The following is a 26,537-nucleotide window of genomic DNA, read 5'->3' as shown; positions in this document are numbered from 1 at the left end:
ATTAAACTAATTTTCATATTTTTGGTACTTTTAGAGAAAAAATCGAAAAACACAGGTTTTCATATAACCAATCAACAAAAACTTTTTTCCTATTTTCATGTGCAAAAATATTTTCGCACAACGGATATGCGAAAACGAAGTTTTCATAGATCCAAAGTACGAAAACTTTTTGCACTTTGAATCTTGAAAAATATTTTCTATATTTCAATCAGTGAAATTACACGTTTTCGCGTATTGAATTAGCGAAAATCTAGTTTCCGCAAGTTCATGATCAACGGCGGCACCGGCATTGCAAAGCAGCAAGCGCACAAGCAGATCAGGGGCCAGCCAGCAGTCCAGGCAAACTATGAGCGATAAGCCATCCAGGCGTCTAAGCTCCAGTGTGTCCACTGAACTGTAGCTTACCGTAGGCGCACCATCGCAGTCAGTTGAGGATGGGAACATCCAGCCCAGGGTTCACAAATTCGAACGATATTTGCGAATATTGATGAATATCGACCGATATCGCATTACAAAAACCGACGCTTATCGGTTGAATTTGAATTTAAATTCAAAAATAAAAAATACGAATTTTGGCTAAATTCTCACCGAATTCTTCAAATTTCGATCGATATTTGCGACATTCGAATAATACGTTGAGGAACACATTTCAATGATCAAACGCATTTGTGAACCCTGATCTAGCCCCGAAGCAAAGCAAAGTTGCAACTTGACAGCCAGTCAGGCGCCACTTCATCTTCAAATACTTGGGCCACCGAGGGCAGGTTCGATACTTCATCCAACACTCATATAGTGCTCACATTTCAGTCATTCAGAATATTTTAGCTTTTGGGAACTAGGGAACTGGGAAAGGTTTTTTTAGCACTAAGCTCCCACATAGTTTCCAAAAAGAGGAACTGTAATTTGCCTGACATTTTGGCGGAAAGAAATTAAAGTGTCATTTTGGATCTGTATGCTGGGTTGGATTATGGTTAATAGAAATGGACTATGCTAAAACTGTCATAATAAATTTTGTTTACAAACTACACTCTAGATCTAGCTAGATGGTGTAGATCAACATATCATGGCTGAGACTGAATGTGGGATGTCACCAAACGGATATGATAACTAAGTTATACGTACTTAGTGCAGATTTTTTTTTTGTCAGTCACTCAGTCTTGTGATATTTCCCCAAAGAAATTCCATCAATCTTATTGGTATATTTCCATTGAAAAAGTAGGCATGTATAATAATATAAACTCTGTTTTCAATGTGGGAATATTACTGGTTCCAATGGTTGAGAATAGATATCACCATGTAAACATTACTAGCTCACCGAACTACAATTTTGTTGCATCAGCTGCATTAGATCATGGCATTTAACTATAGAAATCTATGCATCTACCAAGTTAAACTTACAAGCCAAACTTAATCAATTAACACCATCATTAGGCTCTATGTAGCTTAAGAAATGAGGGCAAGTGTCGTTGTACAAACTTGCAATCCAGTTTACCTCGAGGAATGAAATTATTACATGGTCCCTGCAGAAGGAGTGCTCTGCTTCACTTCTACTCTTGACAACTTGGGTTTTGCTAAATTTCAAAGGTCTGAAATTGATAATTTTTTCAGCGACAAATCACATGTGTCCGATTCCAATCCAGAACTGAGCAGTTATTGTTTATCTTCTTACTCCGTATTTTCTTCCTCTCCAATTATTTCTTCCTCCCGTAGTGCTCTCCTGCCTCGCCCGCCTCCGGCAGTCTCCGAAGGCTCTCGCCATCCATTTTTGAGCTCCCCGCCACCAACCCCGCCCACCTATCATCTGTGGCACCAACGCCGCCGCCGCCACTATCACATCACCGCACCGCCAAAGTTATCACCCACCGCTGATCCGATCGCCGCCGTCAACCTCCTTTTAAATCCGACATCCCGAACCATCCCACCCCAAACCCCCCCCCCTCCCCAGGGGTCGTCATGTTCACACGGGCGGCTGTACTCTAGGAGGCGTGCAACGTTTAAGTTCCGCCCGAAGAAGCACGCCAAGCACAAGCACACTCTCCTTCCACTCTCAACCATGACCGACCTCTGCGTGCTCTTCTTCCTCCTCATCACTTCCCTCCCGATCTCCATTGCTTCACCTCCTCACAAGCTCCGTCTCTCCGCTTCAGACGTAGCCACGCTCGAAGCGGCTGCGCCACCACGGCCGGATCAGCCGACCACCGTCTTCGAGGTAGACCGGCCGCACCGGCCACCGCCGGGCAGCTTCGGCCCGTGTTCCACGCTCCTCCTCTCACACTCCTTCGCGTTCACCTACACCAAGCCTCCGGTCACAGCCGCCTACTCCCCGCCCCCTTGCCTGGCCGCCGCGGGCGGACGCGCCTCGGTGATCTCCCTTGCCGTTCTTGAGTGGCGCGCCACGTGCCGGGGCGTCCAGTACGACCGCATCTTCGGAGTCTGGCTCGGCGGAGCCGAGCTCCTCCGCAGCTGCACCGCCGAGCCGCGGCTGGACGGCGTCATCTGGTCCGTCTCCAAGGACATCACCAAGTACTCGTCGCTCCTCACTGCCCGCAACTCCACCCTCGCCGTGTACCTCGGCAACATCGTCAACGACCAGTACACCGGCGTCTACCACGCCAACCTTACCTTGCACCTTTACTTCCACCACCCGCCGCCGCCGCAGCCCGGGTTGGGGCCCGCCGACGTCGTCGTTCCTATCTCGCAGAGCCTGCCGTTGAACGACGGGCTGTGGTTCCAAATCAATAACGACTTGGACGTAGGGTCAGCGAGCCTCGCCGTCCCGACCAACACTTACCGTGCCGTTCTTGAGGTGTACCTCTCCTACCACTCCGACGATGAGTTCTGGTACACGAACACACCCGATCCGTTCCGCGAGGTCACCGTTCAGATCGACGGGGACCTCGTCGGCGCCGTGTGGCCGTTCCCCGTGGTCTACACCGGCGGCATCCACCCGCTCCTCTGGCAGCCGATCACTGGCATCGGCTCGTTCAACCTCCCGTCCTACGACATCGAGGTTACGGCTTTCTTGGACAAGCTGTTGGACGGCAAGGAGCACGAGTTCCAGTTCGCGGTGACCAATGCCCAGGACGTGTGGTTCGTCGATGCCAACCTCCACCTCTGGCTGGACCCCAGGAGCACGGCGACGGCGGCGAGCATCACCAGCTACGATGCCCCGCCGCTGGACAAGAACATCGCATTCCGGCCCGAGGGCCCCGGCAACGCGTTGTACTACACGACGGCGTTCCGGCACATCTCCGCCTCGGGGTGGGTGCAGACATCGTCGTACGGCAAGATCACAGCGACGTCGAAGCAGAGGCTGAGCTACGAGAACACGAACGTGATCCAGGGCAACGGTGGCCCGATGGTCAACCAGACCACCGACGCGTACTCCGGCGTCCACGTCACCGACCACGCCGGTGTGCTGTACTCGCAGGAGGCGCAGCAGAGCTTCGCGCTCTACATGTTCGTGGGTGTGGTGAACCAGACCTCCAACAGCTCGTACACCCTGGCGAGGAACGTGCAGCTAGGGTTCGGCGAGGAGAGAGTCGCTGCCGGCCGGGCGGGGTTCTGGTCCCGATCGCTGAGCAACGCGCAGGACTGCGCCATGGACGTGGACGTGGAGGACGGGGACGGCGTCGGGGTGTCGTTGGGCACGCACCAGACGTATAGGTACGAGGCCACCGACGCCTGCTACTTCCGGAACTTGACCAGTCGTGGATACGCCGTGACATCCGACCACTCCGATGAGGCCTGCGTCAAGGGGTCGCCTGCCGGCGGCGTTGCGCAGTTGGCGGCGGCTCAGCTCGTGAGAAGCTGATCCTTCAGCAATGGACCAATCAACTGCGAATTTCTGGTGCTTCCTTTTCTATTGACCGAAAGAGCGAGCCCCGAGATCCCTACATACGTGTGTTAATTTACTAAGCGGTGAGCATAAGATGTATCATTTGCAGTGAAGAGAGACACCATTTATATCTTATATTTACTAATTAGAGATTTCTTTTGATGTCTTCACGTTAATCTAAAAAATTCTAAAAATTCTCATAAAAAAGTAAAATATCTAACCGTTAAATTAATTGATTGACTAATTATAATCGTAGATTAACAACTAGACGAAACAATATAGAAGATTAAAAAACAAATCATAGAGTCCAGCCCTAAAACTACTTCTTGCCTTACCTTTTCTTTCATTTTTTGTTGTAGATAACAATGGTCCAACAAAGTTACGTTAGTAAACTCCAACTTAGTTACGTTAGCAATCAACGCACTTTTTCAAATCAATTATAATCAAACATTACAAAATTAAAACAACAGAACGCAAACATATTACGGATTAACACACAAAAATAATATCAAAGAATTTATAATGTATTTCTAAAAAAATAATATGAGATACGGTGACAACATTAAAAATAATAATATTTTCAAAAAATCAAGAAACAAATAAAAATCAATTTGCATAACACATAAAATGAAAATTATAAATTAGATCTATTCACAAATAATAAACATGATTCCAATATTATAAACAAAAATTACATTTACATTTTACATTCTAATATTTAAATATAAATAGTTGATATATCTTAGCATACAACCATTATTAACACAAATATCTACAATTCAGCCGTAAGCTAAATTTCTAGTCTATGCAGTCGCACGAGTTGATGCACTAGTTGTAACAAATAAAGATGCCCATTTTCAATTCTCGAATCGAAGCAATCTACCCTTGCCATTTTTTATTTTTATATTTTTAACATAAATAATTAAATAAATGTATTTCAGATGAAAAATTTGCAAAGCAGCCTACACATGCTACCGTGGCTTAACGGTGAACAGTACATCGTCAAAAGTACGGTTCATATGACTTTATTCACTTTTATCTTCTCTATATAAAATAGTGGTCTTCTGTTGCTCAAAAAATTTAGAATTTATTTTACGTATTTTATAATACATGTGCCATGCATTTTAATTGGATTCACCAAAAAACATGTGTAAAATTTAAACTAAAATTCTCCAAAAAATATTACTTTTATAACTTCTAACAATTGTTAGTACCTCAAATAAATTTCTAAATATCTGGAAAAAAAATCACTAATATTCTTCTTATGTAATGGACTAATTTCTAAAATTATTTGCATCCATATGTTATATGGTGAAAAAATAAGTTCATTTATAATGCTCTATTTATATGTATTTTTATCATTTAATGTGACATTCTTCTTTTAGTTCAATTTGAATTCAAACATATACACCCTTTGATTTGTATGGTACAATAAAATATTACATAAGACTAAGACAGTACATCGAGATACATTATTTCTAGTCATACTGAATTGACAACACCCTCATAAACTGCAACTACGACAGTACGACACACGTAGCATACGACATATGAATACCTTACGTGAAATACATTGGCAGTAACAAACTCAATGGTCTACACTTGTTGAACCACCCTTCCCGCGAGATGTCTTCAACCTCTACTTCTTCTCCTTGACCTTTAGAGTATTAGCTGTCTCTTTCTTTCGAGAGCTACCTCAACACATGCATGTCCAACACATTCCAACATAATACATTCCATGGCAATTGGATCCGAGTCCGAATCAAATTGAATTAAAAGAAGAATATCATATAAAATGCATATAAATAGAATATTATAAAGGAACTTATTTTTTCACCATATAACATATGGCTACAAATAATTTGGAAATTAGTCCATCATATAAGAAGAATATTATTGATTTTTTCAAATTTTTGAAAATTTATTTGAGATCCTAACAATTGTTAGTACTTTTGGTCTTATACTGTTCACCACAGTAGCTTGTGCTGGATTGCTTACCATCCTCTCAGTAGACGGTAAAGACCTAACCATCCTATGAGAGAACGATAGAGGTCTATTTTGTAAATCTTTTTATCCGAAATATTTTATTTAATTATTTATGTTAAAAAAATATATAAAGATTCCTGGAACTTCCAGCTCTAATAGCAAAGGCGGAGCCAGGCCCAACTACCTGGGCCGCCGTCAAGGCTCCGCCTCCACCCACCACGGAGGATGTAGTCCACTTTTGTAATTGTTAGTTGGCTGGGCAAATCCATAGTCCAGCAGTTTAGCAAGCAGTAGTGCAAATCGGGAAAAAAATTATATCCAGCACCATTGCAGAGGTCTTCTGATGCGTGTCACCTATCCTGAACGTGAATTTCAAAACGGTGAATGAGATTCACTCAACACTAATTATATATATCAAGTAATAAATATGTATAATAATTTTTTATTTAGATGTGATCCATTACTTTGATATCTATGTTGGAGATAGCTGACGACCATCCAGATGATGTTGCAGAAGTAAACGGGCAAAGGGCAAACATACAACAGCTGCCTAGCCCCGTGCCATCCGGCCGCTGACCTGCGTCGCAAGTCCAACACTCCAAGTCTCCGAAATTCCCCATTCACATTTGGTGTCGCGCCGCCACTAACTGGCACCATAAGTCCAGCAATCCAAGCCCCCAAAATTCCCCATTTGCATTCATCATCACGCTGCCAACCCGCCGATGAGCAACATCCAGAGGAGGCGACCACCAGCCTCGTCGGCGCCCTCGTGCTACTGCTCTACGTCGGCCTGAACCTCCCTGAGGCGGCACTGGCGCCGTCTTACATCGTTCGACTCGGAAACCGTCGTCGAGGTGGGTGGTCTTCCGCATCTCCTCTGCGTTGCGGGGAATTTGGATGGTTGGATTAGTGTTGCGCATTTGGATTTGGGGGATTGGTGCTTAATTTGCTCATCAATCTGCACTATCTTGCTTGGCGTACTTGATTAGTTATACGATTGTTTCTTAATTCATGGCTAGATTACCTACTGGTCTATGATCAACTTGATGTATCTGAGATTGTACGAAAAAGTTATTATTTTTTCTTTGAATATTGCCTGCTGGACAGAGGATCTGTCGGTACACGGAGTGCCGACGGGTCCATAGTCGGCACTTTATGTGCCGATAGGTACCTATTTATGCAAATATCAGATTCTGTGTATCATTTTTACAATTTTTAATAAAATTTTAAAAAAAGCTCTCGAAAATCGGTTGGCTCCGCTACTGTCTTCTTGGACCCACAAGTGGAGCAAGTAGCAGTCGTGAATGGGTTGGGTGAGACGACGGTTGCCACCAGCCGGTGTTCGGGGCCTAGCCATCGGCCTTTGCATGTCATGCAGAACAACGGACTTGGAGGAGCAAAATGGTAAGGCAATCAGGGGGCTCGCAGTAGACGTATAGGTACGAGACCACCGACAGGTGCTACTTCGGGAACGTGGCCAATAGGAGTTACACAACATCGTGTCAGACCAGTCCAACAAGATATGCGTGAAGGCTGCATCCGTTGATGGTGGTGGTGCAGTCACCAGTAAGGCTGGCAACGAGGTGAACTAGGACCTGCGGGTTCTACACCTGGCGGGGTGGGGGTGGAGGCAACTTTTGTCCTACGAGGGTTACGGGTCGGGGGCCCACATTGAGTCTGGGTTAGGGGCGGGGGCAGAAATTCACTCATGGACACCTGAAAAATCTCGCCGCCCGTCGCACTCCCGTTGCACGCGTCGCTCCCACTGCCGCTCATGCCCATCGCTCCCATCGCCGCTCCTGCCTGACTACGCCAGGCCGCCGCTTCCACCCGCGGGATCCTCATTGAGTTTGGGGTCAGAGCTTGTTTTTCACTGGTTAAGTGTTTCGAAAGCGAATCGGATATTTTATTTAAGTTTCAGGTCAAATACGTTCTTACTACACCAGCAGTTGCTAGGCCTGATACTCACCAGCGGCGCTACCAGCTATGGCCGGAGCGGACATGGCCGAGCTCGGCCGGAACTGAACGTTCAGCAATAAGCAGTCGTGATTCGTGGTTAATGCCAAATCCAGGCTATGTCATGGGCCAAATTATTTTGGCGCGCCTGTGCGAAGTCCAAACATGTGAAAACCTCGAGACTGGAGTTACTACAGGGCTACGTGCCAAACGCAGCTACCTCATATCTTCTTTTTTGATTTGTTCCATACGTTGAGTTCTGGCTCACGTAACGCAAGAGCCGTACCAATTTCTGTCAAGTTTGGAAACCTGAAGCGATTCTCTATTTGAACGAGACACAAATGCAGTGTGCAACGAGGTATATATGTTTCAAACTGGCAGAGCAAGCGAACACATTAAAAGTTGTACCTAAGAATCACAACTAATAGATGGAAATAAGGGCTTGATTAGTTTGAGCCCTAACCTACCCTACCAAATTTATTGTGCCACCAAAGTTAGGGCATGATCAAAATATTAGCAATGTGAAGATGTTTGAATTATAGCCTTACCAACAGTATCAAAGATTGGCTAACTTTTCTGTAGTTGTTAGTATGACATGTAGGACCCATGTGCCACTTAATCTTCTTTCACCAAAATATAGTGAATATGAATCTTGTTTTGTGTATTAAATCACAATGAATGCAATGGTGCAAACAGATTATTAACACGATATATAGTTTAAATAATAATCAATTGAAAATTGCTAATCAAAAAGTGAAAAAATCTACTGCAGCCAACAATGTATTGACACCTCACCAAATCTATGGGTAGCAGCCACGCCAAATTATTGGAGAGCATTTTGTCTTATCCGTGTTTCGCCACCGATTTGACTTGTCTGCAGTTGAGCGTTTGTTGGCAAGACCAAATATAGTGGCCTCGCCAATAAATTGGTGAGGAAAGCTAGGACAGTGAAACAATGCCCTTTAACTGCCAAAAATTCCAAAAAAGAGGTGTGCCCCTGTAATACCGAATTTTTGAGAGAAAAAATGTTTTTTTGACCAAAAGTTAACTTTTTGATCCGTTGCTCGTATGGACGATCGGAGACCGTGGTTGCGTTCATCTCGTCGAGACGAACCCATTTTGCTATTTATATGTCCGTTCTGGGCACTTTGTGACCCGTAGCAAGTCCAATAAATTTAGATCGTTCGTTGTTTAAGAAAAAAAGATAAGTACCGGATGATCTGCCCTCAACCCGATCCATCCAGACTCTTCTCGCGTACGCCTCGCGTTCTCTCTCTCTCTCTCTCTCTCTCTCTCTCTCTCTCTCTCTCTCTCTCTCTCTCTCTCGCGCGCGCGCGCGCCGAGTCTCCCGCTGCCGCCTGCCGCGCGCCGCCGTCGCTTCCCCTGTGCAGCCGCCGGCCCCGCCGTCCACCGAACCACCTCCCCGCCGCCTCTGCGCCGCGCCTCCGCTGCTGGCTCGCCGTCGTCACCGCCTGCGCGCCGCTGCCATTCGCCGTCGTCACCGTCCTGCCCACCGGCGCCACCTCCTGCTTGCGCCGCCGCCGTGCACGCCAGCCGCCGTGGTCTCCCTCTCTCTCTGTGTCCTGACTGAGAAAGAAAAGAGCTGGCCGAAGAAGAAGCCAGGAAGAAGAAAGCCAGGAAAGAGAAAAGAAAAGGAGAAAAGAAAAAGAAAGAGAAAAAGAAAGACAAAAAAAAAGAAAAAAAGAAGAAAAAGGGAAAAGTTGGAAATTTCGTAATTTTGTCGAATTTGTCGTCAACACTTCGAAGATGATTCCTCAGTAATTCTTAGACATTTGTGGTTGGATTGAATCAAATCAATCAATTCATGTCGTATCATTTCATGTGATCAATAGTCCGATTCATTTCGATAATCATTATTGATTCGAAGATACGACATTCGAGTCGAACATTCATTTCTTTCAACGGAGCAAAGTCTAATTAGTGAGAACTTTGGTTCGACTCTGAATTGGAAATAGTGTATCATTTCATGTGACAAGGTTTTCTGTTCGGTTTTCCGAAACATAGGCGTATATGCGACGTTTTCAGGCGTATGATTGACGCTTCATATTTTATGTGTTTTAAATGTGTTTTAGTGCTAATAATATACATGTACAGGTGGTACTACTTCCGGACATTCTTAATCGAATTTCTTCGTCGCTTTTGGTAAAAGGCAAGTAACGTGGGGGTGTGATTCAGTGCTATGTTTATATTCATGTCTTACTTCTTTTGCAAATAAAATCGAAGTATATGGCATTTTTTATAATTCATTCAAATCATGGATGATGTTGCATTTAGTTAATTAATTTCATGCTATTCTTATTGATTTGGATTGTACCATTGTCATCATGAATCAGCTTGGTGTTTTTTTATCACGAGTCATCAAAAGGAAATTAAGAATTGATGTCAATTTACATGCATACATATGCATTTATGCATTTCATATGGTGATAAAGGCCGATCACTGCCATCGTGCGTGATTCGTACCGGTACATGGAGTTGCATGAGAAGTTGGGATCGTGCAGCTCTTAAATGGAGTTGTATTATGGCATTCATACATTTTTTTATGATATCTGGAGAATACAGAATTTTTGGAGTTAAATGCCATTTTTGTGGGAGACCGGGTTGGAGTCTGTTGTTATTTTCTCGACAAATACTCGAAAAAGATATTCTCTTTAAAATCATATATTTTTTCTATATTGTGAGAAGAATGTTCAATTCCCAAATACTTTTAAATGGAGTGAGATGTGATTATATTCATAGCTGTTATTTGCTGAGCTCGTCTCACCCCTGTTAAATCTTTTTACAGGTGTATTTAGAATGTTGACGTATTTTTTGGGATGGATCTTGGTAGTTGCACGCACTATCTCATCACGATGTCGATGACTCAACCGGTGTTTATAAGTTATGTTTTTGGTGATCTGTCGTTTATTTTGTATATGTTGTGGTAAGATGCTGATAGCGTCGTGAAGATTTTTATATATATATTGGTTATATCATATATTGTCTGCCTATGATCTTTTTTTTTCGTTATATCGTCGCTATAGAGAAAATATTGTTAAATTTTTTTATTTTTAAATAATTATATTTAGTTGTAAAGTAAGGTGTTACAGTCCCGTAACGAGGAGAGAAGTGATGGATTCAGTGCTAACAATACCGATTGCCCACAAGGCTGAGATGCGAGGAATGGGGTCCACCTGTCATGCAGCCAAAACACGAGACATGTGACGTCTCAGTCGATTGTGCTGTGCTATCCCTTTGGGTCCACACAGCCAGAAAGTGCGCCAGGGACACGATGGGGGTCTCGAGCTTTTGATCGATCCCCACGGAACGGCGCGTCGCTTGCGGTAGGTGCGATGCCGCGATCGAGCCGGATCGGCGTGCGACGATGCCGCGATCGAGCAGATGAGCTTGGCTTGGTCTCGTCGCCCGCTTACGTGGCCTCAAGATTGGGATGAGAAAGCAGCAGGGATTCAGAAAACGAGGACTGGATCGATTCCAGCCTAGCCTTTTGGAATTGCCAGTTGATCCTGTCGGAATGACGTCGCAAAAACGGGAAATTGTAGGAAATATATATCATTCGAAAGAGTGGTGGTTCCGAAAATAATATTTTATCCGTTGCAGTTTATAAACTAGCATTCTATTCATTGGAATATCTACCAAATACCATTTTCTCTATTTGTTTTTACATTTTTTCCCCTTTTTCTTCTTTTATTTATTTTTTACCTCATGAATGGACGGTTTTGCCCTCGCCTGAGCAAGATGTGCTACAGCCTTCAACGAAAGTTATTTCATACATAACACAGCCGTATATTCACGTTACATAAAACCGCACATCATAATTAAACATATGCATGATCATTAACAACTGATCATGTAATATATCATCCCAAAATTGTATCCCACCTAATACAATATAGCACCCAAAATTACTTAAAATACCTCCAAGGGTATCACATTATATACAACTTAAATATTGTACACCCATAGTAGAATAAACACATCTTATAGGTCTAGGATAGACATGGGTATAACCATCCATTCAATAGTGAAAAAAATAGAGAAATGAAGCAAAAGGAGGAAAAAACTAGAAGAAGTAGAAAACGTGGTGTTTGGTAGATATGCTAATGGATAGGATAGTATTTCATGAATTACAAGGATTAGGAAATGTTCTGCAATAAACCATGCAACAACTAAAGCTTCACAGAAACTCACATGATCGATCTCTGCACTAGCCGGTGCAGTATTTCCTTCTGGCGTACAAATTTGCACTGAATTTTGGGATCTAGTGGAATGTTTGGTCTAAGGAATGGTACAATGCGCATATAATTCAATCCAAAACTCTGAATCTAGCATACTTGAATTAGTGAAAATGACCAAATCCATGATGCTCTGTCAAACCAAACATTTCGTTGGGAGAGGGAGAGAGGCTCACAATCTTCTCATTATAGAATGGGCAACTTCTCTGCATGCGAAGCCAAAAGCTACATTTCGTTGGGGGAGCACGAGCTTTCCTATGCTTTAAGCACAAGATAAGAACTCCCCAAGCATGCTTTTTTTTTCTTTTTTGTTTATTAAATCACACTTCCTGATCTTCGCCTGAAAATGACGGTGCCACTCAGGTGACAAAAAATGGCGCGCCGGCGGGGTTAGGAGAGGAGGAGCCTTCCTTTGTCACCGGGCTTAGAATAGGAGTTGGAGGAGGTAGGTTGGCTTGGCGGAGAGCATGAGGGTGGGTTAGCGAGGCGGTGGACGATGGAGGACCGTTGGATGGGCTGGTATAGAGGCGGGGAGCTTTAAAACGAAGATGTTAGCGTGGCGACAGACTGTGAGCGTGGATTCGATGGCGGGGCACTGCTAGAGACTGTGGAGGAGGATAGGACAGGAGCAAGCGACAGGGCAATTTCGTGAGCGAGCAGAAGCGTCTTTAGGTTGAAGATGATTCATCCACCGTTAAAATCATATCCGACGTCCAAGATCCATCACGCTGAAAAATCTTAGATTTTTAGGTGTCTGAAGTATAGCATCATTCTTATTTATCATGGATTATATTGGTAGGCGATTCGAACTGTCCCAAAAGCTGCATACCTACCATGTACTTTACTTTGCGTTGCCATTATACGGCGGTCGGCACTCACAACAAAGCCTTTGTTTATGCCGTCTAGATAATGATGAATATTATTGTTTGCGCTATATAATTTCCTCGCAGCAATTCGCCGGGTTTAAATCCGCAGCCTTCACGCGGTCACAACCATGCAACGCTTTGCATTGCCTCCACACCGAAGCTAGCCATGCCTGCCTCCTCTGCTTCCCGCCTCCTCCTCTGCCTCTGCTCCTTCACTCTGCTCTCCCACTTCTCCGCCGCCTCGCCTCACGGCCTCCGCTTCTCCGTCGAGGACATGGCCGCGGTGGAGATGGCGCTGCCGCATCGAAAGAGCAACAAGACCACCTTCTTCGAGGTCGACCGGCCGCTCCGGCCGCCGCGGGGGAGCTCGGGGCCCTGCTCCACGCTCCTGCTCTCGCACTCCTTTGCGTTCACGCTCACCAAGCCGCCCGTGTCCGCGGCATACTCGCCGCCGTCGTGCCTGCTCGACGCCGGCGCGGCGGTCTCCCTCGCGGTGCTCGAGTGGCGTGCCGAGTGTCGCGGAGTGCAGTACGACCGCATCTTCGGCGTCTGGCTCGGCGGGGCGGAGCTCCTGCGCGGCAGCACCGCCGAGCCGCGCCCCGGAGGGGTGACGTGGTCGGTGTCCAAGGACGTCACGAGGTACGCGTCCCTCCTCGCCACCAGCAACTCCACGCTCGTTGTGTACCTCGGCAACCTCATCGACGACACCTACAACGGCGTGTATCACGCCAACATCACGCTCCACCTCTACTTCCGTCGCGCCGCCCGGTCGGCGTTGGCGGCGCCGGCGCCCGCCGACGTCGTCGTTCCCGTCTCCAGAAGCCTGCCGCTCAACGATGGGCTGTGGTTCGTGGTCCAGAACGCCACCGACGTCCAGTCCACGCGCCTCGCGGTGCCCGCCAACGCGTACCGCGCGGTTCTTGAGGTCTACGTCTCGTCCCACTACTCCGACGAGTTCTGGTACATGAACACGCCGGAGCAGAACGGGCCGTTCCGCGAGGTCACCGTCCTGCTCGACGGCGACGTCGTGGGCGCCGTGTGGCCGTTCCCGGTGATCTACACCGGCGGCATCAACCCCCTCATCTGGCGCCCCATCACCAGCATTGGGTCGTTCAACCTGCCCACCTACGACATCGAGCTCACGCCGTTCTTGGCCAAGCTCTTGGACGGCGAGGAGCACGAGCTCGGGTTCGCGGTGACAAACGCGCAGAACTCATGGTACGTGGACGCCAACCTCCACCTCTGGCTCGACCCCAAGAGCTCCAAGACCACCGGCGGTCTCATCGCGTACGACGCGCCGAAGCTGGCTGGCAGCATCGTCTCGCACTCCGCCGACGGCATCGACGGGGAGTACGAATCGACAGCGAGCCGCAACATTACGGCCACGGGGTGGGTAAGCTCGTCGCGCGGCAACATCACCACCACGTTCACGCAGCGGCTCACCTTCGCGAACACGAACGTGGTGACCAGCCACGGCAGCGCGCAGGCGATCAACCAGACGACCGACGCGCGCACCGACGTCGACGGCGGGGGAGCGTACGCGCAGCAGCAGCTGCGCCAGAGCTTCCCGCTCTACATCTTCCTGGGCGGCGACGGCAGCGGCACGTCCTCGCAGCGGCTGATGCGGCGCGTGGAGATCGGGATCGAGGAGACGCGTGCCCGCGGAGGCGCCACGACGAGCACGCTGCGGAACAGGCAGCAGGCGGCGGCGGAGGTGACGCTCCGTGACGACGCCGTGGTGGGCGCGTCGTGGCGGATGCACCAGACGTACGCGTACGGCGCCAGCGACGGCGGCTGCTACCTGAGGAACGTAAGCAGCGTCGGTTACGACGTGCTTTTCGACCATTACGACGCGTCTTGCTCCGGGACGCGCGGACGCTGACGCTGACGCTTTGCCGGCGCCTGCGCCGCGCGGGCGGGTGGACAACGGCCGGGGAAGGGACAGGGGTGTAAATGGAACCAACACTGGTGGCCAAGTGTACTGGCCGGCCTCACCTAGTCTTCAAAATTATGAATATGACGGGTCATTTTCACAGTCCTCAAAATTATGAATATGACGGATCATTTTCACAGTCTTCAAAAACTGTTGGCAACGTAATTTTGAGGCTTCTTTTGGATTGCTCGATTTTTCCTCGAATTCGGCGGGAATTGAATTGTTTCCGACAGAATTCCTGTGAAATTCTAGTATTTGAAACATGCCTTGATTGAAAAAAGTTTTCAACTCAGCGAATGAGTCTTCAATTATGAATATGATGGTTCGTTCCATGTCCTTGGCTATGAGTAAGAATGATGTGATGTGTTGTAGTAAGTAGTTTACTATGTATATATAATCCCCAAATGTAAGGGAATTATTTGTTTTAAATCTAAAGACATACTCCCTTCGATTACAAATATAAGTCATTTTAGATTTATGCATAAGGATTAAGAAAGCAGATCAAATAATCTTATTGACCTTTATTTATTCGGTATTGGAAAAGATAACTCATTCATTTGTGAGAGTGGTAGCATTTATTAAATAAGAATAAGACGGGAATAAAAGAGAAAAAAATGTATAGAAGTTCGAAAATAACTTATATTTATAGAATAATTGAGGAGACTAAAATGACATGCATTTACAACCAGAGGAGTACTTTATAACGTGGGAAATTTCCTTGAATTCTATGGGAGTCGAACCGCTTCCTATTGAATTCTTGTAAACTTCTAGTATTCGAAAAATGCCTAATTGCAAAGCTCCATGAAGTTGAAAATTCAGAACATCACGTGAGCTAGTTTTTTGACGCATAGTTTTCTAACAGCCACCTCATTAGACAAGTAAACACTAGCACGTTACTTGTGTGTTTCATTAAAGCATAATTTTCTTTTAATGATATACATCGATAACATAACGACTGTGATGATTTTATCATGTATTTTTAGTTTTCAATTAATATTATGTGAGTGTGTACGTAGGATAGTGTGAAAATATAGGTAGGCCTACTAGTGGTAGTGATATTAAAAAAAAGTAAGCACCGGCTCGGGCTCACCTGGCTTTAATGCATCGGGATCTTTAATTCCTTGTGCACATCTGCATATACATCAGAGCAAAGGCTAGCTTTGTGGTCGAGTTGGCCGGCAAAACCGGGGCCGAAATGCTTCAAGTAATTTATAAGATCCTGGCAAGAAGCTGAATAATTAGCCGCAAATGGCTCACAGCTGGACCAGGCATGGGCACGGAATGTCTCTGCTACGTTAGATGGTAGGAGCACTAAGGAACAATTATTAGGCACACCTACATTCGTTTCTCCTGTGTGTGTGTTCAGGGATCATGCATGCATTTGATGCATGGAGTATGTGCCGCCAACAGTATAAAGACTTTAGTATTATGTGACCTATTTTTGATTTTTTTTTTACTTGGAACAAGTTCTTGTGACTGGAGAACCAAGATTTGGAAGTTGGTGAATGTGGTAGTAATTCTATTTATTAAGGATTAAATCTTAAGTTTTCTTCTTATGTGTCTTATTAGGCGGAATTTTTTTTAAGATGACGAACCTATCGATAACGAGACGTCTGTGACGACTTCATTCATCTTTAAGTTTCGCATCTTTGATTTTCAATAGATGTTGTATAAGTGTATATGTGTGTATGTGTGTTGTACTCGGGATTAAAAAAAAATCTTGTGATTAGATTTTTTATAAGGAATTGTTGTTTTTTATGAGAATTAGAAATTCTTGTGATTAGATAGCTGCTACAAGTACCATTTGCTTCGGAAGATGGATTAAAAATCCAATGCGTCATGTTGGGCGGAAGAGGCCACCACGGAATTGTACTGGGAGGGCTGGCCCACGTGTGAGCGTCTCTCTCCGCCCAGCAGCGTGCCTCGGCACGGGCCGAAACGAAACATAAAACTGGCCGGGGTTTGGTCAAGAACATGTCGTTCATCGCCTGAGATCTTCTGAAGGAGGTGATCGACAGAGAGGAAAAGGTGGAGGATAAGTAGAAGGAGAATCAACCGGATTCGTTGGCGCCAATCAGTTACTCCAGCATGGTTTTCAAGCCGGCCAACCTCCTTGGCCCCCAACGTCTTTTGATTCCTAGGGCAACCAGTTGTAGCCCTAAGAAAGAGTATAAGAGATTCCTCGACTCGTTTAAGGTCAAGTAGTGGTCCATATACTTCTGAATTTTTAGAGGTGATGGATATTTATGATTTGCAAGAGTTAGGTGGAACCTTTCCGTCGATCTGGCTCTAGCCACTCGAGTTGAGAGGGAAGGAACAAGCATTTAATAGAGTAGTTAGCCTAATCTAATATAATCGACCTACTTGTAACCTATTTGTTTCCATGAACGAAAATAGTTCGGCCCTTTCATATGGCCTCACCGATGGTTGGAAGACCATACGGGAGCCCTCGTGGGTTTTGGACCGTCTATTCCGAACCACTATTCAGAGTGTTAAAAGAGTTCCCCTGTGCTGTCATGGTGAGTAGGCTTTGATTATTCCGCACTACTCGTTAGTTAGACTTTCGAAGCGTGGGACAACCCTTAGCACGCTAAGTCCCTCGGCAGCAACCAGCGCCCGAGCCGAGTGGGGACTTGTGGCCTTGTGGTCGCTATCCCGAGTGGGCACCGTGGCCTTGTAGCAACCCCACACCGTTCAAGAGCCCTCGGCCATTTGGTTGTTTTAGCTTCCTGGTCGTCAGATCTCATAGTGGTCGTCGAGCATTGCCGTGTGTTGTAGTGGAAGAGCCACTCTGGTAGGGATCCATTGTTGGTCGTGAAATCTTGTAAAACAGAGAGTCTGGCCTTTTAAACTTTAAAAACTTACAAGTTATATTCTACGCTCGTCCGGAAGATTCTACAAAATAGAGAAACATGCCAGTCTCCGAGCAACCCTACACATAGAACTTGCGCGGCAGGGTGATGTTCCAGAAGTTGTATAATTCACGACCGTCCTCCATAGCTAGCTTGACCGTACTAGGTCGGGTGAGATCAACAACTTTGCAGGGCCCTTCCCAGTTAGGAGAGAGTTTATTCCGACTGACCTTATTCTGAATTTTCTTAAGAATGAGGTCCCCTACGACAAGTCTCCGCTCTCACACCTTGTGGTCGTGATAACTTATGAGGTTTTACTAATATCGGGCATCTCGAATTAGAGCATGCTCGCAAAAATCTTCGATTAGGTTTACATCATTCTCTCGTCACACCACCTGATCATCGTTCGAGTAGTTGGCCACTCGAGGCGATTGAAAGGCGATCTCGAAGGGAAGCATTGCCTCTGCGCCAAAAACAAGGAAGAAAGGGGTTTCAGCCGTAGCCCTACTGGGAGTCATTCGCAGCGACCAGAGTACTGTAGGTAGTTCGTCCATCCATCATTTTGAATAGCTTTTAAGCCAATCAAAGATCCGGGTTTTGACCCTTTGCAATATCATCCCATTTGCCCTTTCAACCTATCCGTTGCTCTATAAGTGTGCCATCGACACATAGCAAACTTTTGTCACGATCTCTTCATAGTAGTTCTGGAAAGCATTACTAGCAAATTGAGTCATGTTGTCCGTAATTATGCGATTTGGACTGCCAAACCACACTACCAACGCCCATATGAACTTAATCGCTATTGCGGTGGTAATCTTCCTGATGGGCTCAACCTTTATCCACTTGATGAATTTATCGACTGCCATGAATAGGAATTCAAAACCGCTTAGGGCTTTAGGGAATAGTCCCATGATATCAAGCCTAGAGAGCGAAAGGCCAAGAGAGTGGTATAGTTTGTAGTGTTTCAGCTGATAGGTTGGTTTTTCGGCCATGGTATTAACATAACTTGCACCGTTTCACCAGCTTGCAAGGATCCTAGAGGGCAGTGGGCCAATAAAATCCTTATCGAAACGCTTTTCCGAGTAGAGTGCGGTACAAATCGTGGCTACCACATATGTCTATGTGGATATCAAAGAGCATTGTGCTCTCCCATTCCTAAGTGATGCATTTTAGTAAAAGGTCATTGCTTCGCCGGCGGTAAAGGCGTCCCTCTACTCGGGAGTATTTGCGAGCTTGTCGTGAGACATTTTCTACTAACGCATCATCGTTATGGATTGCTCGATTCTGAAGGTAGTCCGAGATCTGATCCATCCAAGTCGTACCTGAATCGAGTAGGGTGACCACATGATGACCACTCGAGGTTGACGGCACCGAAGGAGGCGTTGCCTCCAAAGGTGTTGCCTCTGGTGTTTTGTTTCCAAGCGAAGCATCCCCTTCACTTTGGCCTGAGACTGCGGCGGATGGTCATGTGAGTCTTTCTTCAAAGATTCTAACTAGGATAGGTTCACGAGAAGAAGTTAGACGGGCCAGCTCATCGGCTAGGAAGTTGTCCTTGTGGGGGATGTGCTTGACTTCGAAACCAAAAAAATATCGCTCCAGTCTTCTCACTTCGGTGAAATATGCCGCCATTGTCAGATCAATGCACTGAAACTCCTTATGCACTTGGTTAACAACCAATAGCGAGTCCCCTATTGCTAATAGGCGTTTAATCCCAAGTGTGGAGGTTGCTCGCATTCCAGACAAAAGGTCATCGTATTCCGTAATATTGTTAGTGATTGAAAAATATAATTGAACTACGTACCTAAGGAGGTCTCCGGTTGGTGAGGTCAGGACCACTCCAGCCCCCGCTCCCTTCAGCGTGAATGATTCGTTGAAGTGCATGGTCCAGTGCTCGTCTCCCTCTGGTCGTTGTACCTGCTCGGGCTCAAAGGACGACCACTCAGCCATAAAATTAACCTGCGTCTGGTACTTGATAGTTGTTCAGGGAACGAACTGAAGATCGAGCTCCCCGAGTTCTACTATCCACTTTTTTGTTCTTTCTATCACATCCCTATTATGGAGAATTTCTCTAATCAGGACCGAGGAGACCCCCTTGATTTTGTGGGCCCGAAGTAGTGTCTGAGCTTACGAGAGATCATTAGAATGGCGTATAGCAGCTTCTGAGCCAGTGGGTATCGATCCTTCACGTCGTGTAGGACCTCATTGACGTAGTACACTGGTCGTTGAAGACCTTCTCGCTCGACGACCAGTACCACGCTCGCGACCTGTGGGGTAGCTGCAACATTGAGCAAGAGCTCCTCGATTGGTCGAGGTGCGGTCAGTACAGGAGGGGAGGAGAGATACCTTTTTAGATCTTGGAGGACCGTTTCTGCTTCTAGGGTCCACCGAAAGTGGTCGTTCTTCTTCAGGAGCTTGAAGAGGAGCAACCTCTTCTCTCCTAACCTTGAGATGAACCTGCACAAAGCTACCACATACCCTGTTAGTTTCTAGACTTCTCTTAGCCTGATCGGGGATTTTATCTGGTCGATGGCTCTGATCTTGTCAAGGTTTGCCTTTATTCCTCGACTAGAAATGAGGAACCCGAGTAGCTTCTCTGATGGGACTCCAAACGTACACTTCTCAAGGTTCAACTTCATGCGGTACTTCCGCGACCAGGTCGTCCCTGATTCTACTCTTTACAACCACATCATCAACATACGGCTCGATGTTTCTGCCGAGCTATGGTCAAAGAATGAGCTGAATACAATGCTGGTAAGTGACATCCTGAAGGCATTTTTACATAGCTAAAGATCCCGAAGGGTGTCATAAAAGCAGTCTTCTCCTTATCTTCCCTATATGCTAATCTGGTGGTACCCCGGATGAGCATCTAAGAAGCTTAGAAGATTGCTACCAGCGGTAGAGTCAACAAACTGGTCAATCCAGGGTAGAGAAAAGAGATCTTTCGGGCATCCTTGTTGAGGTCGATGAATTTGACACACATCTTTCACTTACCATTGTGTTTTCGGACCATGACTGGGTTAGCAAGCCACTCTGGGTACTGTATTTCTCGAATGAAGCCTACTTTCAGGAGCTTGTTGATCTCCTTACGAAATGCTTTCTTTTGGTTGGCTATGAACCGACATGCTTTTTGTTTGACCGGTCACGCGTAAGGTCGCATTAACAACTTGTGCTCGATCACGTCCCTGGGGACTCCATGCATATCAGACGGACTCCATAAAAAGATGTTCACGTTCATTTGGAGGAAAGTGATAAGCACGAGTTCCTATTGGGGTCCAGGGACTGTCCTGGTCGGGTCAGAGTCATCAAGGAATACTGTCTTAAGCCGCTCGTCCTAGATGGTGGCGACGTGAACTTTCACCGGGCGACCACTAGGCGTAGCGTTCTCCGGCTGCAACCCAGGAGTTAGCTCGACCATGTCGATGTTACTCTTGTCGCAGTGCAGGGCCATCTTGGTGTTGCCAAAGATGCTGATGGTCCCAGTCGGACTAGGGATCTTGATCGCCTGATACGTGTAGTGAGCGACGGCCATGAACTGGGCCATTGCTGGTCACCCCAAGATAGCGTTCTAAGCAGTCCTGAAGTCCGCCACATCAAACATGACCTTTTTGATCCCGAAGTTACTTAGTAAGCCAAAGGTGATAGGCTGCTCAACCTGGCCAAAGGGCTTAGCCGAAGAGCCTAGGGTAATCCCAAAGAAGGGGGAGACGGTTTCAACGCGCTCCTTGTGATTTGTAGGGCGTCCAGCACATCAGCGAAGAGCAGGTTGATGGAGCTCCCTTCATCGATCAGCACACGACCAAGTCGGATGTTCTGAACGGTGGGTTCGACCACAATAGGGTAGCGACCAAGTCGCTTGACACTTATGGGGTGGTCGGCCTGACTGAACGTAAGGGACACCTCCAACCACTTCAAATGCGGGCTTGGGCCCGACGTGGTCGCCCATAGCTCCCGGACAACCGACTTGTATTCCTTGTTCGAGAAATATATCACGACGCCTGCAAAGATGTAGTGGATCATGTGGTCAGCTTGCAGGTAACCTAGTGTCAACTGGTTAGGGTTAGCCCCATATTCACCATCCTCATCGTGCTTAGATTTACGCTCTCCAAGCTCATTATTGATGATGCTCTGTACAACCTTACATTTGGTCAAGTCATGATCATATGTACGGTGGATCGGAGTACCAATAAGGTTGGCCGATCTGCTCGACCGCCATGACATTGGATGATCCTTCCTTGCGTTTGTTCTTCTTTTTCTCCTTTCACTCGACCCCTTTAAAGGAGACAGGTTGGGCAGAGGTCAACGGTGACCTGGCGTCAATCTAACGCTCTCGGGCCTCGGCAGCCAGTGCGCACTTATCTGCGAGCTCGAAGAGCTAGGTAGTACTTCGGATTTCCTTGGTGGTCAGCTCGACCATCTTTTGGTCTCTGACCCCTCTCTTGAATGTTATGACCACAGATTCACCCGTGATACTTAGAATGATGTTTCAGTGCTTGGTGAAGCGCTAGATGAAGTCTCACAACAACTCACCTTGTCGCTACCTGACTTCATACAGGTCATTCTCGACCCGGGTACGGCATAGGTCGCCTGGAAGTTAGCGATAAACTGGTCGCACAGATCTTCCCAGGAGCTAACCGACTCACGGGGGAGGTTCATAAGCTAAGACCGGGCTGAACCGGTCAAGAAGTCGAGAAGTAGGTGCCATGACTTCCCCGTGGCCTCCCGTAGCCTGCATCATGGTCATGTAGATCTGTAGAAACTTCTCGGGGTTGGTTGAACCATCGTATTTTTCAGCTAGGACTGGTCGGAACTTGTCCAGCTAGCGCACCTCTCGTAGTCAGCCTAAGAGGGCGTTGCACCCTGTTCCATAACAGGGAGTCACCCGCTGATGTGCAATAGCGCGTGCTCGGGTAGAGAGACTACAATCATGTGGTCCTAGGGAGGAGATGGGGGAATCTGACACCTCCCTGTGTGGGGGAGGCGAGTGATAGGGTTGCTTGACCTTTTCCTACTCTCGTCGGGTGCGGTCCTTCTGCTCTCGGGTGGCCACCTGACTTTGGATCACACCATGGAGGTCGCGTTGACACAGAGAGTTGCACATGTCAAAGGGTTGGCTGTTCCGACACGGTGAGGGTCTCCGAGCACTCCCCGTTACCAAGGGAGGACAAGATCTTTCCTGTTATGGGGTCTGCCATGATTTTTGGTGATCGCGACCTTCAGCAGTCCTAGTGACGGACGTGGTGTTTGCCGCCATAGTTTAGCATCGGACAATCTCAACTAGGAGGGTGAGGTCACGCAACCATGACGTTACAGGTGAACCCTTTGGTATTGCTACCTGTGGGTGGCTAAGAAGCATTCACACGGTCTGTAGATTTTGTGCATGCGTCATAGCCTCACAGTCGAGTTGCGGAGCGCGAAGTGGCGACATATCATGAGGGGGGAGCCCTCAGCATTTGTGCGGTGTGACGGCCTTGGTGACACTGTCGCCAAGGACCGCATCCTCTGTGATGGCTCCTCCGTGGACGCTGTTGTGGTTGGGGCTATGCCAAAGCGTCCCCGTGTTTGGCATCAGTCTAGTTCCTCTCTAGGCACGTGGCCTGGGGATCATTGCTAGAACACGAGAACCTCCGTTGCCCCCTGTTGCATGAACCGTCACGCAAACTTCCCATTGAGCCTTAGAGCCTTCAGACTCTGATTCAGTGTCTTATACCTGGAGCACATTGGGATCATCTGGGTCGTACCCTATGAAGAACACCTCGCGGTGACCGGGATCCTCAGAACAGGACTTAGCGATTGTCGTGGATCTGGCCATGGGTAGCCCAATCTAATCTTCAACACTTATCGAAACGCAGAAATGCGCCTGTACACGACGTGCCAATTGTCGAGGGTTAGTCGCTGACAATGATTCTAAGGGTGTACTGATTGATGGGTGCGTGAACAACGTTTCCGGTGTGCATGTTATCGGTGTATTAAGAACCGAGGGTCCTTGAGTCCCGAGGCCAGGCCAGCCATCCGCCACATGGCGCCATCCCGCGAGGTCCCTCCTGTGGGGTGGATAAAGCTCAAGTCCCGGGAGAAGGTGCTCGGGGCCACAGTCGCTGGTCCCAGAGCACCCCAGTTCCCCGATGATCCACAGAGTCTAAGTACCGAGAAGAAAGTGCTCGGGGAGGTGCCTGGTCACCCTCGAGCACCCTAGTCCCCCGATGATCAGAAGAGCTAAGTTCCGGGAGAGAGTGCTCGGGACTGTGTGTGGCAGCTCCCGAGCGCTCGGTTCCCCGAGGATCCGCGTAAGAGTGCTCGGGAGAGAGTGCTCGGGGTTGCACGTGGCAGCCCCCGAGCACTCGGTTCCCCGAAGGATCGTGCGAGAGTGCTCGGGAGAAAGTGCTCGGGGAGGTGAACAGTACCCCCGAGCACCCAGTACCCCGAGGACAATGATAGGCATTCTCCGGAGAGAGTGCTCGGGGAGGTGAACAGTACCCCCCGAGCACTCGGTGCCCCGACGACCCAGAAAGGCCCCTGAGGGGCCCGCCGATGAGGTGTCAATCAGTCAGATGTCCGAGGCCGTATTTAATGAGTGTGCATGGCCTGACATCTCCAACTGCTCCCGCCGCAGTATCAGTTCCTGCCATGTTTTAGCAGAGAGGCGTGGGGCCATTAATTGCACGGGTCCTGTCCCGTATCACCCGGCTTGCCTCGGGATAACATCGCAAGGATCAAGGCGTTCCGTCTGCTGCCCTGCTGTGGCAGATGAACAAGACAGGGCGGGCACGCCGGGTTGCTCTGTGGCTGCCCGGTGGGCCCTCTCCACGGCGCCCGTTGCCAGGGCGTTTATGGTGACAGATGACCGGGCGTGCGGCGTTTTTTTCACCCCCGGTCACTTCATCCAGAAGAAATGATGACGCCTTTTCCAGTCATGACGTCTTGGAACTTGTGCCCCCCTCCTTCTCGTTCGGGGCATGTCTCGGCCGGCAGGTGCTTAAAAGAGCCGGTAACACAGAAGAGAAGATAGGCCCAACCCAATCCGAAGGTCGAAGGATCGACGAACATAGCGAGAACCGAACCAGAGACGAACAAAAAGCACAAGGCACAGTCCCTGCCGAAGAACAAGGAGCCTCAAGCTCTTAGTTAGGCCAATATTCTTGTAACCAGCAACATCCTTGAGGGACTTCCTCAGGGCAGTTATCGCATCCATAGAGGAGTAGGGTATTACACCCCCGTACGGCCCGAACCTGTCTAAATTCCGGCGCATTCATTTCTCCTTGCACTAGGTCGATCACCCCCACCACCGGCCATTGCATTTACTCTCATTCATTTCTCCGACGAACTTATTCAGGATCATCCCCCCGGTCGAATCTCTAAAAAGGGGTCTCTCGGGATCCCTGCGACAGGAGTTAATCCTCCGACACATGTGTTTGTGATAAACTCAAGAACAAAAGGATTATCCAGGTTCAGACCTTCCAAAGGATAACAACTCTATGTCATGTGTATTTTGTTATCAGTGTTTGTCAAATAGTTATAGATGATCCTTTTTCTAGGTCTGTTCTCCTCTTTATATACAAGAGAAGGAGAATTTACAAGTGGGCCATTTTCTACTGACCCATACCTAGCTAGATGTACTTTTTTCAGGCCATCATCATGTAGAGCGTGCGTGCCGTACCTTGCGCCGGTGGTACTACGGGACCCATCCTATCCTCTTGGACGTCTCCACTCTTACCTTACCTTGGTAGCCCTGTCTGTCCTCTCGCCATGCGCCACAAGCTTATCTGTTAAGACGTTCCGTCCAAGCCTTCCGTGAGTCCGCCTGCAAAAATCGTCCACTTGCCTGGTCATTTCTGCAGACTCTGTCCCATCTGTTATGTGGAGCTAAGTTGGTCCGCAACACCCCACTCCGTAGCAATTAATGCTACGGGACAGGACACTACCCATCTACACTGGTCATGACTTTGTTCGATGGAGGAGAAGCCTTGGAAAGGAAAACACTTAAGTTGATATTAATAAATGTGACTAGACATGTTAGGTATGGATACCCTGCGGTTAGTAAGGGCTGGTCGCGAGATCACATTAAATCGCAAGGAGGCAGGTCGCGCAAACCTCGCACTGGTCGTGCGATGGGCTAGGGTTCAGGGAATATCCGTCGCCGGACGCCATATCCCTTGAGGGACCCGTTAGCTAGGATGCTCTCTTACTCAATACTCTGATAGTAGCCTATTTATATCTAATTCTGACGATGCTCTGGCTTCTACCGCCTCCCACATGTGTCGCCCATTGATTTGTTGCCTTGTTACTGTAATATGTAAATTGTGTTTATCATTAACCACGTGTATAGCCACCTGGAATCAACATGTCCACATTGGCATCTATAGTGTGGAATCAGATCCTCTGATTTAGAAGAGGAAAGTCACTCATAAACAGTAAAATAGACAGTGATCCGTGAGAGAGTGAAGAACGATTTGCAGCAAAAACACTGTAGCAACACCATAGTGTATTCATACAATATTGTACTTACCTTACTGTAACAAGAGGACTACATCAATTCTATTCCCTCTACTGTAGTGTAGGTAAATCTCAGAGGTGACTTACCTCTTCTAAATTAGAGGGATCAGGTTCCGCATGGTGGCAGTGGTTGGAGCCCGTGATGGATTTGGAGGAGAGTGGCACAGCCACAGCGCCATTTGGTGGAGAGAATAGAATTGATGCACAGCCATAGCCACAGCCACAGTTAACGGGTAGGGTGTATGGGCTTTGCCACAACTCGAGAGGCTTTTGCTAGCCATGGATCAACGTCATAATGGGAACATGGCGGATGAAAAAGACTCCAGGGGTGGCAGTGGCACCAAAAGCTATGGAGAAATT

At 47.5% G+C, this 26,537-nt stretch overlaps 2 protein-coding genes across 2 annotated transcripts; both read left to right on the top strand.

The window, feature by feature from the left end:
• The first annotated feature begins 1,941 nt into the window (after positions 1 to 1,941).
• Positions 1,942 to 3,963, top strand: LOC133886890 (peptide-N4-(N-acetyl-beta-glucosaminyl)asparagine amidase A-like). Its single transcript, XM_062326801.1, has one exon. It carries the CDS (start codon positions 2,054 to 2,056, stop codon positions 3,812 to 3,814), a length of 1,761 nt encoding a protein of 586 aa, XP_062182785.1. The 5' UTR covers positions 1,942 to 2,053; the 3' UTR covers positions 3,815 to 3,963.
• An 8,973-nt stretch (positions 3,964 to 12,936) lies between these two features.
• On the top strand, positions 12,937 to 15,167 carry LOC133918550 (peptide-N4-(N-acetyl-beta-glucosaminyl)asparagine amidase A-like). Its single transcript, XM_062362508.1, has one exon. The coding sequence runs from the start codon at positions 13,069 to 13,071 to the stop codon at positions 14,782 to 14,784; it is 1,716 nt and encodes a 571-aa protein (XP_062218492.1). The 5' UTR covers positions 12,937 to 13,068; the 3' UTR covers positions 14,785 to 15,167.
• The last annotated feature ends 11,370 nt before the right edge of the window (positions 15,168 to 26,537 follow it).

This window comes from Phragmites australis, chromosome 1, assembly GCF_958298935.1.
Source record: "Phragmites australis chromosome 1, lpPhrAust1.1, whole genome shotgun sequence".
Taxonomy (NCBI): Eukaryota; Viridiplantae; Streptophyta; class Magnoliopsida; order Poales; family Poaceae; genus Phragmites; species Phragmites australis.
The sequence above is the reverse complement of the archived record's forward strand: the minus strand, read 5'-3'. Positions and strand labels throughout refer to the sequence as shown.

Bases quoted from the DNA above. Each gene is read 5' to 3' on its own strand.
- LOC133886890 (XM_062326801.1), top strand. From the start codon at position 2,054: ATGACCGACCTCTGCGTGCTCTTCTTCCTCCTCATCACTTCCCTCCCG.
- LOC133918550 (XM_062362508.1), top strand. From the start codon at position 13,069: ATGCCTGCCTCCTCTGCTTCCCGCCTCCTCCTCTGCCTCTGCTCCTTC.